Source organism: Gopherus evgoodei, chromosome 13 (genome assembly GCF_007399415.2).
Source record: "Gopherus evgoodei ecotype Sinaloan lineage chromosome 13, rGopEvg1_v1.p, whole genome shotgun sequence".
Taxonomy (NCBI): Eukaryota; Metazoa; Chordata; order Testudines; family Testudinidae; genus Gopherus; species Gopherus evgoodei.
In genome coordinates, this window is record NC_044334.1 from 32876822 (window position 1) to 32891366 (window position 14545).

At 45.9% G+C, this 14545-nt stretch overlaps 1 protein-coding gene and 1 non-coding gene across 5 annotated transcripts in view; one reads left to right on the top strand and one right to left on the bottom strand.

Moving 5' to 3' along the window:
• The window catches only part of LOC115660743 (zinc finger protein 883-like), a 573128-nt gene that overhangs the window by 14812 nt on the left and 543771 nt on the right, over positions 1-14545 (top strand). For 3 of the 4 annotated variants that reach the window (XR_004002903.1, XR_004002904.1, XR_004002905.1), the window contains exon 4: positions 1511-1548. Coding sequence is in view for 1 of the 4 variants with exons in the window: in XM_030582399.1 (XP_030438259.1) it covers positions 4727-5438; positions 5775-6085 (1023 nt within the window). In the remaining 3 variants the exon portion in view is untranslated. Of the gene's footprint in view, positions 1-1510; positions 1549-4193; positions 4311-4679; positions 5439-5774; positions 6086-14545 lie in introns of those variants that run through there. The other variant, XM_030582399.1, reaches the window with a different exon arrangement.
• Positions 9923-9994, bottom strand: TRNAC-GCA. The gene has a single exon. It is a non-coding gene; the product is annotated as a tRNA-Cys (tRNA).

Here is a 14545-nt window from a genome sequence, read left to right on the forward strand (position 1 = left end):
TACAAAATGCCTCATAATTATGTCCTAATCATATAATCCCTCCACTATTATTGAATATGGGCTGTAGTGTGAGATAGGTCCTAATTTCAAGGCACAGGAGTTGGGAATGGAACTTCCCATCTTTGTGGAACAGGAAATAACCCTCCAGCCAGGACTGGGAAATCTTCCCAGACTCCCAGTACTGAAATCTGAACCTACTGACACTTCATTAGTTACCCCCACCCCCAATCTTTGTGACAACTGCAAACTTTATCAATGATGATTTTATATTTTCTTCTAGATCATTGATAAGAATGTTAAATAGCACAGGGCCGAGATCCAGTCCTTCCGGGAACCCACTAGAAAAAAATCCATGTGACCATGGTTCCCTATTTAAAATCCCAGTTTTTAATCTATTTAATGTATGCCATGTGTATTTTGTATCTTTCTAGTCAAAATATTGTACTAAACCAACTCATATACCTACGTATATTACATCAGTACTATTAGCTGCAATCAAACTTTTGATCTCATCCAATAAGGATATCCAGTTAGTTTGATAGGATCTATTTTGTCTACACCTTTTTAATGGGTACTAATTATATTACCCTCCTTTCTTTATTAATGAAATCTGGTATGGGCTGCTCCATTCTCTTGCCCCGTATCGATTTCAGACTGACACACTTGTAATTAGCTGCATCATCTCTTTTATACTTTTTAAATATTGAAAATGCATTAGCTTTATTCCAGTCTTCTGGAATTTCCCAAGTGTTCCAAGTCCTAATTAAAATCAACATTAACAGTCCACCACGCTCCTCCAGCAGGTCTTTCAAAACTCTAGTTATCTGGACCCACTGATTTGAACACATCTAACTTTAATAGCTGCTGTTTAACATCCTCGTGAGTTACTTTTGGAATGGAAAGCGTCAGCATCAACATCTTATGATATGAGTTACATCATCTGTTTGTCTCTAAATCCAGGAGAGAAATATTTATTGAACACTTTTACCTCTTCTGCATGATTGTTGATAATTCTGCCGTTTCCATCTAGTAATTTACCACTACCATTGTTAGGATTAATTTTGTACTTTTTAAAAACTTCCTTCGTATTTTCATTGGTTGTTCATTGATTTCTGATAGCCTCCCTTGCCAACTTTCTACAATTCTGACCTTCTAACTTAGATTCTTTACTATTGAGTTCCCCTTTCTTCCATATATTTTATTTGGAGAATGTTGGGATTCCTACCAGGGAGCCACCAGCAGGGTCCAGAGACAGCCCCATCTCTTATATTAAGCTCTGGCTAGTAGCTATGTGATAAATGTGAAGACCCTGCTTCCGTCTGTCAGCTGGGAGACACAAAGTTTCTCTCTTTCTACCCTCTGATGCCTCCTGGCTGCTCTAGGCAAGGTGAGGTGGGACTCTGTTAACATGTGCCTCCCGTAGCTTCCATTTACCTGGTGCTGCTGTTCTGTGAATAGTGGGGTTGTGAGTGGGCAGCAGGTCCTGAGTGTTGGACTCTTTCTCTTTCAGGGGCCGGTGACTTTCGAGGAGGTGGCTGTGTATTTCACCAGAGAGGAATGGGCTCTGCTGGACCCTGTTCAGAGAGCCCTCTACAGGGATGTCATGCAGGAGAACTATGAGACAGTGGTCTTGCTGGGTAAGGAGTCCTGTCCCCTGGGTTATTAGAAGCTGTGGGGTCTCTAAAGAACCTGAGCAGTAATAACTCTATACCTTTATTCATCATCCAAGTTTTGAGAAGTTTCTTTGTCCCCCTTTTTTTCTTTATCTCCCATATACTAGCAGGCAGCAGGGAGGGAGGAGGTAATGAGAGACGAGGAGGGAACACAAGAAACTACCAAGGTGCCGAAAGGTGGTGCCAGCTGCGAGTAATGGGAAGAAGGAGAGGGGAGTGTGGAGGAAGGGCACCCAGGAAGTGGGCTGGGTGGGTCAGTGGGAGGGAGGAGAGGTTTGGGGATCTTGAGCAGTGGGGGGATCCCAGACCTTTAACCCTGAATCCCTTCCCAAACCTCAGGTAAATCCCTGACTTCAGCATAACCACTCTCACAAAGCCTCAACTTAATATAAGGCCCTGAACTGTAGCAAGCTTAGGCTACGTTTACTAAATCGTATCACTAAATCGACCATGGCTAGATCGATCTCAGAGCGTCAATCCCAGCTGTAGTGTCAACCTGCCCTTAATAACCCATTTCTTTATGTTCACTTCCTTGCCCCTCCACGCATGTTCCAAGCTAATAAGCAATACTCTGATCATGGCATCTTACCTCTACAAGTATAAAATTGCCCACAAGATGTGAGACTAGGTCATAAATCATAAAATCAGGTTGGGGTCAAGAAGAGTGAGAGTTTGGAGAGAGTCTTGTCCCCAGTCTCGCCATCTGCAGCAGCCACAAGCTGTCTTCCCTCCAGGCTCCTTGGATCTTTGAGCCTGTCCCTCCTGAGGTTGCATGGCCCAGTTCTTGTTTCGTACATTCTCCTTTTCTGGAAGAATTAGAGGCTGTTGCTCCTGAATGTTAGCGTTTAATTCCCCAGCCTTCTCCTCACACTGGAGGAGTTTAATTGTCCCTCCCATTACATCTGAGTCACTAGATTTCCTAATGCCCCAAAATGTGCTTTTGCAATGTCACAGTTCAGGGGTAGCTAAGCCTTTGACCTGCCTCCATGGTCTGCTCAAAGAATGGCCCTTCAGGTATCAGACCTCTAGCCAGCCCCTCTCTATGGGTAGGGACCCACGTGCCTCTGCTTTTTGACCAGTGTGTGAGGATTGCAGCTTGTCCTCCACTGTGTTTGCTGGATTAACATCCAGTCCCTGTGCTTTGCTTTCTCTCCAGGGGCTGTGAGCAGTGTGTGTGAGATAGAGGTGGGACTTTTGGTGATACTTGTATGATGCCAATACACACCTCAGTTTCCTGCTGTGATTGGTATTGCTATGATTATAAAGAGCAGGAGACATAAGGTGTTTTGTCACGTAGCTGTCATGGGATGATATGAATGGGTCATTAAGGAATGGCAGGGAGTAACCTACATCAATGGAATACCCAACAGAGGCAAGGGAATGACTGTCACCCAGGGCTGCCCAGAGGATTCAGGGGGTCTGGGGTCTTCGGCGGCAAGTCCCCCTTACCCGCTCTGACATCGCAGAGCATTTTCTCTGTGTCCCCCTTACCAGCTCTGATACCGCAGAGCATTTACCCTGTGTCCTCATTCCCTGTTCCTGTTCCCCCTCCTGTTTGACTCAGTTTATATAGTAATATTCTCAGCTGTACCTTTGCTTAACCAATCATTGTACTGAAACTTAATTAACCAATCCTAACACATTGAAATATAATTCTCTAACCAATTGTATCCCACTACCCTAATTAACATACACCTAGCAATATTAATTATACAGCAGACAAAAACAATTAGAGAACCAGACTGATTAACTTGTAAAAGTGATGGCCATAAAGATAAAACAATACAAAAATGAGGGTTTCACAACCACAAGCATTGAGAAGTGATTTCTTGCCAAACATGCTGCTATCAAACTAAGTTTTCTTTAACCATCTTAAGATCTGTTTCTTTATCTGGTGGCGATGGGCACTATCAGGACAGGATCATCTTCCTAACAGCCCAATAGCACCTTATTTCAGTGTGACTGGTTTGGGATGTGAGGTTGTGACCCTTCGCTTCCCAGCTTATGGCTGTCACTGCTGCTTAGTCAAAGGCCTTAGCCTAAGGACAAGGCCTCAGACTGTCACAGTAAGAGAATGCCCTTACAAATACAGACAGTGATTTTGATTCTTTGTTTTCATACTCCTGTAGGTAGCTAAGTGATAAAAGTACCCCTGAGTTTTAAACTATAGGCTTTACAGGCAGGCCTGAATATCTCTGTTCTAACAGTGGATTCTATCCCTTCCCCTATTCTGTGTCTGTCTTGTATATTTAGATTGTAAATTCTTCAGGGCATGGGCCATCTACTGTTCTGTGTTTGTACTTGTCCTAGCACAATGGGGACCCACTGTTAGTGCTAAGGAGCAACTAATGTAATGAATATGATTTATAATCATCATAACTCTCCTGCCACTTTGAGCCAAGGAAGCTGGCCTTGGGATGTTACTGCTTACCAATGAGCTGGGGGTTAAAACCATGGACTATTCTTTGTGACAAGTATCCTAGAAATTCCACTGACCTCCCTGGTTTTCTTTGCCTGCAATAGAGTTTCCAGTTTCCAAACCTGATGTGATCTCACAGCTGGAACGAGGGGAAGAGCCGTGGGTCCCAGACCTCCAGGGCTCTGAGAAAGAAGTGCTTCCAAGAGCTGCCTTCCCAGGTGAGGAATTGGTTAAACCAACTCAACAACTGTGTGGGAATGCAGGAAACATTTGGGATGCCCTACAAGGACCTTGTAAGCTCTCCAAGTTCGGGATTGTTCCCTGCAGATGTGGAATCATTATGGCAGATGTCACTCATGGCTTCCCTCCTGTTCTGACTGACAACTGGCAGCAGGTTGCCCCCCGATCTCACTTTCCCCTGAGTGCTCTCGTGAGATGCAGACCAAAACTGATCCCTTCCTCTCTCGTCTGGGGAAGGTTTTGGGGAAAATCTGCTCCTGATAGGTTTGATCTCTCCCACACATATGTTGGATTGTTCATCCCTTTTTCCATTCCTCTCTCTGAGATTTTCTTTCTTTCCGGTGCAGGTAGTGATCTATGTCTGGATTCTCTCTGTCTCCCTTCAGATGATGGGATGGTGAGTCAGAATGAGGAGGAGAAACCCCATCAGGAAGATGCTGAGCAAAGAGAACCACATGGGATGTTATCAGGAAGATCCAAAGGGAATGTTTCCGGGAGTTGTGCACTCCCAGAAAAACCAAAAGCCTGTGAGACTCAGGGGAGGCCAGAGGGAAACTTTAGTAGCTTCTCAGACCTTATAACAAGCGACAGAATCAACTTGGAAGAGACACACTACAGGTGCCATGAGTGTGGGAAAAGCTTCAATTGGCGCTCACATCTTATCAGACATCAGAGAATCCACATAGCTGAGAAACCTTATGGATGCTCTGAGTGTGGGAAATGCTTCATCGATAGTTCAGCCCTCATCTCACATCAACGAATTCACACAGGAGAAGCGCCCCACACTTGCTCAGAGTGCGGGAAGAGCTTCAGTCAGAACTCACACCTTATCAGACATCGGAGAATCCACACAGGAGAGAAGCCCTACACGTGCGATGAGTGCGGGAAAAGATTTAGTCGGAGCTCACACCTTATCAGACATCAGAGAATCCACACAGGAGTGACGCCTTACACATGCGCTGAGTGTGGGAAAAGCTTCAGTCAGAACTCACACCTTATCAGACATCGGAGAATCCACACAGGAGAGACACCTTACACGTGCACTGAGTGTGGGAAAAGCTTCAGTTACTGCTCTGCCCTTATCAGGCATCGGAGAATCCACACAGGAGAAACGCCCTACACATGCTCTGAGTGTGGGAAAAGATTTAGTCGGAGCTCACACCTTATCAGACATCAGAGAATCCACACAGGAGAGACACCCTATACATGCGATGAGTGTGGGAAAAGCTTCAATCGGAGCTCACACCTTATCAGACATCAGAGAATCCACACAGGAGAGACACCTTACACGTGCTCTGAGTGCGGGAAAAGCTTCAGTCAGCGCTCAAACCTTATCACACATCAGAGAATCCACACAGGAGAGACGCTTTGCACATGCTCTGAGTGCGGGAAAAGCTTCAGTCAGCGCTCAATCCTTATCACACATCAGAGAATCCACACAGGAGAGACGCCTTATACGTGCACTGAGTGTGGGAAAAGCTTCAATCAGCGTTCAAACCTTATCAAACATAGGAAAATCCACATGGGTGAGAAACCATATGGATGCTCTGAGTGTGGGAAAAGCTTCAGTCATAGCTCTGCCCTGATCACGCATCGTAGAATCCATACAGGGGAGATGCCCTACACATGCTCTGAGTGCGGGAAAAGCTTTAGTTGGAACTCACACCTTATCAGACATCAGAGAAGCCACACAGGGGAGACACCGTACAAATGCTCTGAGTGTGGGAAAAGCTTCAGGCACAGCTCAAACGTTGTCTCACATAGGAGAATCCACATGGGAGAGAGTGTGGGAAAAGCTCTGAGTGCAGGAAAAGCTTCAATCAGTGCTCAAGCCTCATTAGACATCAGAAAATCCGCAAGAGAAAATTGTAATAAATCCCTTGACTAGAGCTGGCCAAAAACATTTTTTTAAAAAAATCACATTTGCTAATTCCCACATAGTGATTTTTGCATCATCTTCAATGTGGTCTCTCAGCTCCACCAGATAAGTTGCCTGCTTCTGCCTTTTGCAGCTCATCCTTCTTTGGGGTCAGTCCTATGATCTTTTCTATCAACTCCTTTCCTTTTGAGTCATAGGAGTGTGTGTCCCTCCATCCAGGAATGTTCATCAGCTCCAGGTCCGTGGGAGAGAGGTTTGATCCCAGCTGTCGCAACCCTAAACCTTTGCTCCAGTTATCAGCCTGGCCAGTTGTTGGTCAGAGCAAAGCCTTGCCCAAATAAGGCAAGAGCCATATAAGCCAGAGCTGTATGCAGTAATGCAAGAGTATTATGAACAAAGGAATATCATGCAGGGTGCCCGCCCCTGTGAGCCATATATAGGCATGCAAGCCTGTCTCTGACAAAGTAGCGTGTCGTGTGCAGCCTCTGCTGACTTATTGGGCCCCAACCCGGAACCTGGAAGGCGAAGGAGCCAGGGACCAATCCGAAATCAACACGAGTAAAAGCCCCCAGACAAAACTGTAGCCTGGGCAGAGTCAGTAGTTTTCCGCGTGTCAGCTGAAAGGCTTGATCACCCTTTTAGCCAGGAGACCCCTCCGTTTTTGCCAGCTCGTATCGTATCGTATAAACAAAACCACATCCCCCAATTCGTCATGTACTTGGGGTCTGTGCTGCTAGTCAGTTACGTCTGGGTTGTGGTACATATTCTGTAACTCCTGCAAGCAGCCTGCGTTTGCTAACCCACCCCCGTCTCTACCCCCCTTCTTGTGTTTCTTGCCTGTTGTTTTATTATGGTCAAGATTGTTTTTATAACTTGTTTTATTGCCTTGTCTTTATCTCCCTCCTTCTGCTTTCTGCCTGCTGTTTTATTCTGTGTATAAGGGATACTGTTAGCTTTGCTTTTATAGCCTGTTCTTTTGTTTTGCTTTCCCTTTTTGTATAAAAAAGTGTATAGTTTAAGTAAATAAGAGCTATTACTAATAAGTTACTTTTCCTAGCCTAAAGTGTAACTATCCCCACTAAATAAACACAGCCATTTGGCTTTAAATCCTATTTTATTATGTCTTGTCGTTCCTCCCCCATTAAAAAATCACTCGAACCTTACGTGTCGCAGACACCAGCAAGGTACACTGAGGCAAAAACTACCTGTGCCTTCCATCCACTAGGACTGTACATGGCGTTGGCTGCTCAAGTTAGTCATCTTAATGAAAAAAAGTTGTAGTGCAGATGCAGCCCAGGTGCAGTGGTTGGCATTAGCTTTTGCCTTGACCTGACTTAAACTCCATCACTTTTCCTAGTCTAAACAAACCCTGAGCATCACAGTTATCCTGTTCCCCCATTTCAAAGCCCTTGTTAGTCATTGAGTTCTCCCTTGGGGAACAAATTGTTTCATTCCCAGTTACTTTAATGTTGCTTCAGGTTATGCTGGGGATCAGATATTTTTATTATCATTTTCCACACTTAAAATATATTGAACTATAACAAAGAGCAGGAACAGGGCAGGGATAGAGAAAAATGTCATTTCACCCTCTGTAACAACAGACGTAGTTAGGGTAAGTCAGAGGAAGTTCCTTATTCCCCATCACTTTACTCCTTCAATCTGTGCTAGAACCTAAGAATCCTTTTCCTTTCCTCAGTTGTGGGATGGGAGACTTCCAAAAGTGCTCCCTATGCTATAGCACATGGCTAAGCTCAGAGAATAAACCCCAATCTCCCCTGAGCTTTGCTTTTTGAATCCTGTATTTCTGATTACTTCAAGCCTGGGTATTGTGATTATTTACCAGTTTCTCTAGCACTGTTCATACCACTGTTTCTGTAACATATTTTGTTTTTTACAGGACAGGGTCGTTATTCCTTTGCCTAACCCCAACCTGGAAGGCCAGGGTGTCTGTTTTCTCTGGCCCCTCCCCACAGACAAATCTGACAGGGTTGAACCTGCCTGGAGCAAACAAACGCCCCACCGGTCACACACACAAAGCAGATAGACATACACAAGACACAGAAGAAACTGAATTATTTGAGCTCTCAACATTTCCACTTTCCCACAGCATGTTAGTTCTGAAGGTTGTTTTAATTTGTTTATTTTCTTGGAACCAGAACTGGGGAAAGAGAACACTGGAGTCAGTGGAATTACAGTAGGAAGGGATAAGTCTCATGATTCGTCACTAACCAAAGGCTTTGTAAACAGAGCGATAATGTTACTGAATGGTCTGGCTAACCCTGCAGTTAGAAACAATCAGCTCTATGGGTGGTAAATTGACAGAGGCTCTGCTGCTGATCATGAAATAGCAGCTGTTGAAAGGTAATGTGCTTCTTTTTCAATGCCTCTGGAAGTACAGAAAACAATGATCTGTGTTAATGGAAAGTTGCCATTTCTCAGAACCCCAATTTCTATTGTGTGTGTGCAGGAAGGTTTGAATGTGTAGCAGGTAGTTTGGTAAAGCTTAGCTATTTTATGTGTGTAACAGGCTCCTGCCCACCTCCAGCAGAGGTTTCAGTCACATACTATGGCAACTTACCGAATGTCACACAAATTAGTCCATTCCTCCCCACAGTCAGTCTCTCACAGGAATGTTAGAATGAGGCAGAGAACTGGAAAGTATCACACAGTAGATATACATTAAAAAGTGGGATTAATCAGAGCTGGGATGCAGACAGAGCCTGTTCTACGGCTGGTGAAGTGACAGGGACACACTTCCACTAGTGCTGGCTCTGAAATAACAGCAGAAGCAGATCAAAGAGAATGAGCTCATGTGGGAGCAATGGGCAGCTGCCCTGTCAGTGCATCACTCAGCTGGCAGGTGTTACACAAAACACAGCACTTCCCCTCTGTAAGAGAAACACTTCCCCCCACTGCCACCACTTCATTATACTGCCCATGAGACTGTTTGTCCTGCAGGACTTTGATCTCTCCGGTTGGTCCATGGTGATTCATAAAAGAGCCATTAGGGGAGCAGGAGTCATCCCAATGGAAATCTCTTCACTTCTTGCTCAGTATTACCTTCTTAGCCCTGGCTTTGGAGATGACCTTAGCCTTATCCTGTCTTGATTTTAGGTAGGATTTTGATCACCTTCTGGGGCTTGGCAGCTTAGAACTTTTGAGGGCTTTTCTCTGCCTTTTTGGTCCCCGCTGCAGTCGGTACATTCTAGACATGAGCATGGTGACCTTCCTGAGGATCTTGACAGCTTTAGCCAGCTTCTTGGGGGCTATTTTCCTGCTCACAGCCACTGTCGTCTTCTCATGACTTGTTCTGGGTGCCCAGCTGCTGGTTGACTGTGAAGGACCCAAAGTGCTGGTGACTTTAGCCCGCACCAAGGTGCCTTTGCTCGTCAGACTCCTGAACCCCAACTGGATGTGGCTCTTGTTCTTCTGCACAGCACAGCCGTGGAGAAGAGGAATCTGCAAATGTACATTCATATGACCCCTTTGTTTAATTGATGAAAACATAAAATAGACACTTAGAGGATTGGAACTGATTTCAGCTGATGGGCAGGTTTGCTCGGTTTTTATGCATTTGGACAGTGAAATGTTGAGTGTTTATATTCATTTCAAGCAGCCCTGTATAGTGGAGCTCCTGAACATAATGGAGAATGGAAATGAAAATGTTTTCCCTTTTTTCAAAACTCAAAATAAAAAAATAAGAGGCATATTAGAGGGCACTTGGATTTGAAGCAAGGACCCCTTGATCTGCAGTCAAACACTCTACCACTGAGCTATGCCCCCATGAGAGCAGATACTTCCCCCATTGTAGCTGAAGCACATCAGTGATTCCAATAGCAGGGGCAGGTTCTCTCTGGGGCACAGAGATTTTTTGGGGAGTTGGTGGCTCCTTTCTTTCCTCACCCTGGAGTAAACTCAGCTTTTTATTCCATGGTACATGTTTTATGGACTAACAGCAGCATCTTGAAGAAAGAGAAGAGTGAATATCTCACTCTCAGGGCTGAAGGTGGCCACGTCCCCTCTGTCTGACCATTGCCATTGCAGGAGAGAAGGTTTCAATGGAACTGAATGCCCTGGCTCAGACTAGAAACACAGAAAGGTTTTGCTGTTCATTGAACGGCAAAGGAAATTGTGTCTGTATGTGAAACTGAGGAGGGACATGAAACGCCCACAGTGTGGCGCAATGCCTTAAGCTAAGGCAGGAGGGTGAAGGGATGGGGCTGAGGAATGACTGAAGTGGACTCACTGGGATTGAAATGACATTTGTTTGTGTCGAGTAGTGAGAAATGTGACATGAATTCAGATGCAGGGTTGAGGCTTCTTTAGCTCCTTGTAGAACTTGAACTTGATTTTCCAGAAGAGGGAAAGGGGAAGTCTGGGGCTGCCATTCATCCCTGCCTGAAGCAGTGTATAAAAAAGGCTCCAGAGAGGCAGCTGGCAATTACAGGCCACTAAGGCTAACTTCAGTACCAGGCACATTGGGTGAAATTGTAGAGCCCAATTATTAGACACATAGCTAAAGAGATTTCGTTGGATGTAGCGAGATGGTTACTCGCTCCTGCCCTACGGGGCTTGAAACAGTCCAGGAGAGGGCTGTGGCTGGGGCAAGAAGCCTGGGCTGACTGGGGCAAATAGGCTCAGCTGTGGCCGTGCCCCAATCAGGCCCAACTGTCCCCTATAAGAGGCTGTGAGCCAGAAGCCTAGTCAGTCTCCCTCTGCTCGTAGTGAGAGAAGGGCCTAGCTGCAGGGACCTAAGCAAGACATCTAGCTTGGGAGCAGGGCTGGGGAAGGGCCAGAGGAGCTGGGAGCTCTTGCCTGGAAAGCCCCAGGCTGCAGGCTTGACTATAGGCTGAATAGGTGCAGGGTTGCAGTGGGGAAGCAGAAGTGGCCGGTCCAAACCCCTTTGCCTGGGATGAGTGGCTCATACTGCAGTCTGCCCCAGTGAATGGGGGCTAGATGAAGACTGGGCAGTAGCCAAGACTGAGGTGAAGTGGGGATAGTGGGTGAGGGTTCCTGTGAGAGGGGGAGACCCAGAACTGGGGGGGTACTGCCAGGGTAAAAGGGGTACCGGGATCCTGGATGGGACAGGGGGCCATCTGTGGTAAGGCAGATCACGGGCCTGCAGAGGGTACTTTGATGGCTGGAGAGCTAATTCCCAAGATAACCAGCAGGAGGCGCCACCAGGTGAGTCTGCCACCGCTTACATTGGGGAAGAATGAACATGGTTTTTGTAAAGGAAAATCATGCCTCACAAATCTACTATAATTCTTTGAGAGAGTCAACAAGCATGTGGATAAAGGTGAGCCCATGGATATAGTATACTTAAATTTTCAGAAAACCTTTGACAAAGTCTCTCCCCAAAGGCTCTGAAGCAAAATGAGATAAGATGGAACGTCATCCTTGGGATAGGTAACTGGTTCAAAGGCAAGAAAGAAAGAGTCTGATTTTTCAGAGTGGAGCGAGGTAAATAGTGGTGTCCCCTCGGGGTCTGTATTGGGACCAGCCCTGTTCAACATACTCCTAAGTGATCTGGAAAAAGGGGTAAACAATGAGGTGGCAACATTTGCAGATGATACAAACCAACTCAAGTTAGTTACGTCCAAAAGAGAGTGCAAAGTGTGACAAAGGGATCTTACCAAACTGTGTGACTGGGCAGCAAAAAGGCAGATGAAATTCGATGTGGATAAAGGCAGAGTAATGCACATAGGAAAACATGATCCCAACTCTACATCTAAACTGATGGGGTCTAAATTAGCTCTTCAAATTAAGAAAGAGATCTTGGAGTCACTGTGGACAGTTCTCTGAAAACATCTACTCAATGTGCATCGGCAGTCAAAAAAGCGAACAAAATGTTGGGAAGTCATTAGGAAAGGGATGGCTAGCGAGACAGAAACATAATATTGCCTGTCTATAAATCTATGGTATGCCCACATCTTGAATACTGGAGCTGATCCCCCCCCCCCCGCATCTCAAAAAGTTATCGGAATTGGGAAAGGTACAGAAAAGGGCAACCAAAATGATTAGGGGTCTTGAACAGCTTCCATGTGAGGTGAGATTAATAAGACTGAAGGGAGTTTTCAGCTTGGAAAAGAGATGACTAAGGGGGGGCTAGGATAGAGGCCTATAAAATGATGATGGGTTTGGAGAAAGTAAATAAGGAAATATCAGAGGGGTAGCCGTGTTAGTCTGGATCTGTAAGGAACTGCTATTTACTCCTCATAACATAAGAACTAGGGGTCACCTGATGAAATGAACAGGCAGCAGGTTTAAAACAAACCAAAGGAAGTATTTTTTCACCCAACACACAGTCAACCTGGGGCAACTCTGTCAGAGGATGTTGTGAGGGTCAAGACTATAAGAGGGTCCAACAAAGAACTAGATAAGTTGATGGAGGATGGGTCCATCATTGGCTGTTAGCCAGAATGGGCAGGGATACAAAACCATGCTCTTGAAGTGTCCCTAGCCTCTGTTTGCCAGAAGCTGGGAATGGGCAACAGGGGATGGATCACTTGATGATTCCCTTGCGGGCACCTGGCATTGGCCACTGTGGGAGGATAGGATTCTGGGCTGGCTGAACCATTGATCTGATCCAGTATGGCTGTTCTTATGACCAATAGAGAGTAGTCCCCACCCACAATATTTATATTTGGTGCACTGAAAGGGCTAACTTTCCAAAGCTAACCAAAATGATCAGTGAAAGTGTTTTGAAGAAAACACTAAACAGAACAATGTGAATGAAAATTGGGAGCTATTGTTTGAGGAGCTTGTTAGATGGGCCATAAGCCATGTTGCATAATTAGCTGAACTTGCAATGGCCTTTCACTCAACTCGCTGACATTTCTCCATCTGCAAATGTGGTAACTGTTTGGATCTAGATTTTAAATCAATTTTACAACGCATCAGGCTGGGCTAAAAACTGGGGTGCAGATATTTGTGTTCACACTGAAGGCTGGGTTCAGAAACCCTCACCCCTCGTGGGGCCTCAAAGGTTGGGCTCAAGCCCCTATGTCTGCACTGTAATTTTATAGTCTTGCAGCCCAAGCTCCATAAGCCTGAGTCAGCTGGCCAGGCTTTGAGACAGGTGCCCTGGGTGTTTTAGTCACAGTGTAGACATAACATTAGCCTACGTCTCCAGTGCAATGAAACACCCACGACCGGCCCGTTTTGGATTAATCAGGGTCATGCAGCTTGGGCTGTAGTAAAGTTGCAGTGTCCGTGTCTCAGCTCAGGCTCAGTACCCTGCTACAGGAGCCCAGAAGTTTGGGAGGGAGTTTAGCAAGTGGAAATGGTAAAACCGCAGTGGAGTATTACCCTGGACTCATGGCATTTCTCCATTAGTCTGTCTGTTTTGGGACACTGACAGAAACATGTCCTGCTGCTTTTGTTGTTTCAAAGGATTTTCATTCTCTCACACAGTGCACAAAACAGGACTCAACTCTCGGCATAAACTAAACGAGCTGCCCACAGATTCTGGCAGCCACAATGAGCATTTGGTGTGAGAGCTCAGACCTGCCCCTGTCCCAGAGGGAGGGGATCGTCTGTGAGGAGACTGGACCACTAACCTATCAGCTCTTAACTCCCAAACTTTTAGTAACTCTATCCTCAGTGCCTGTGAGTGTAATTTAAACCATAAGAAAAACCACACTAGGCTAGACCGAAGGTCGAACTAGCTCTAAATCTTGTCTTCTGACAGTAGCCCATACCAGGTGCCCCAAAAGCAACTCAGTAAGGTACCACTGGAACTTGAACTCAGGATCTCCTCTATACAAAACAGTGGTTTTAGCCAGCTAAGCCTGGTGCCTGCAGTTGCTGAAGGGCTCATCTCTGCACACACCTGACTCTCTGCCAACCTCCATCTGGGCCTGACAAGCTTTGTTTGTGTTTGGATTCAGTAAAGCAGAGGAGCAGGTGAAGTTTTACTCCCGAGGCTCTTTGGACAGGTCTACAGTACAAAATTAGATTGATGTAACTACATTACTCAGGGGTGTAAAAAACTTATCTCCCCAAGCAATGCAGTTATATCAAACTAACCCTTGGGTAGATAGCGCTGTGTCAACAGGAGGGCTTCTCCCATCAACATAGCTTGGGGAGAAGCTTGGTTAGTGAAGACCCAGTGGCCCATGACTCTGCATTTGGGGAGGCTGGGTGTGAGCGCAGGAAGCTCCCTAGAAGTGGGGAGCCCATTGGTGCCCAGACCATGGCACTGCCCCCCCCCCAGCTTTGTCCTCTCTCTGAGGCCCCACCTGTGCACCCTCCTTGCTCCTGTTTGGCCACTTCCCACCCCTGATCTTCCTTTTTGGCTGAGGACTGCTGGTCCATGTTTCACTTGCTCCT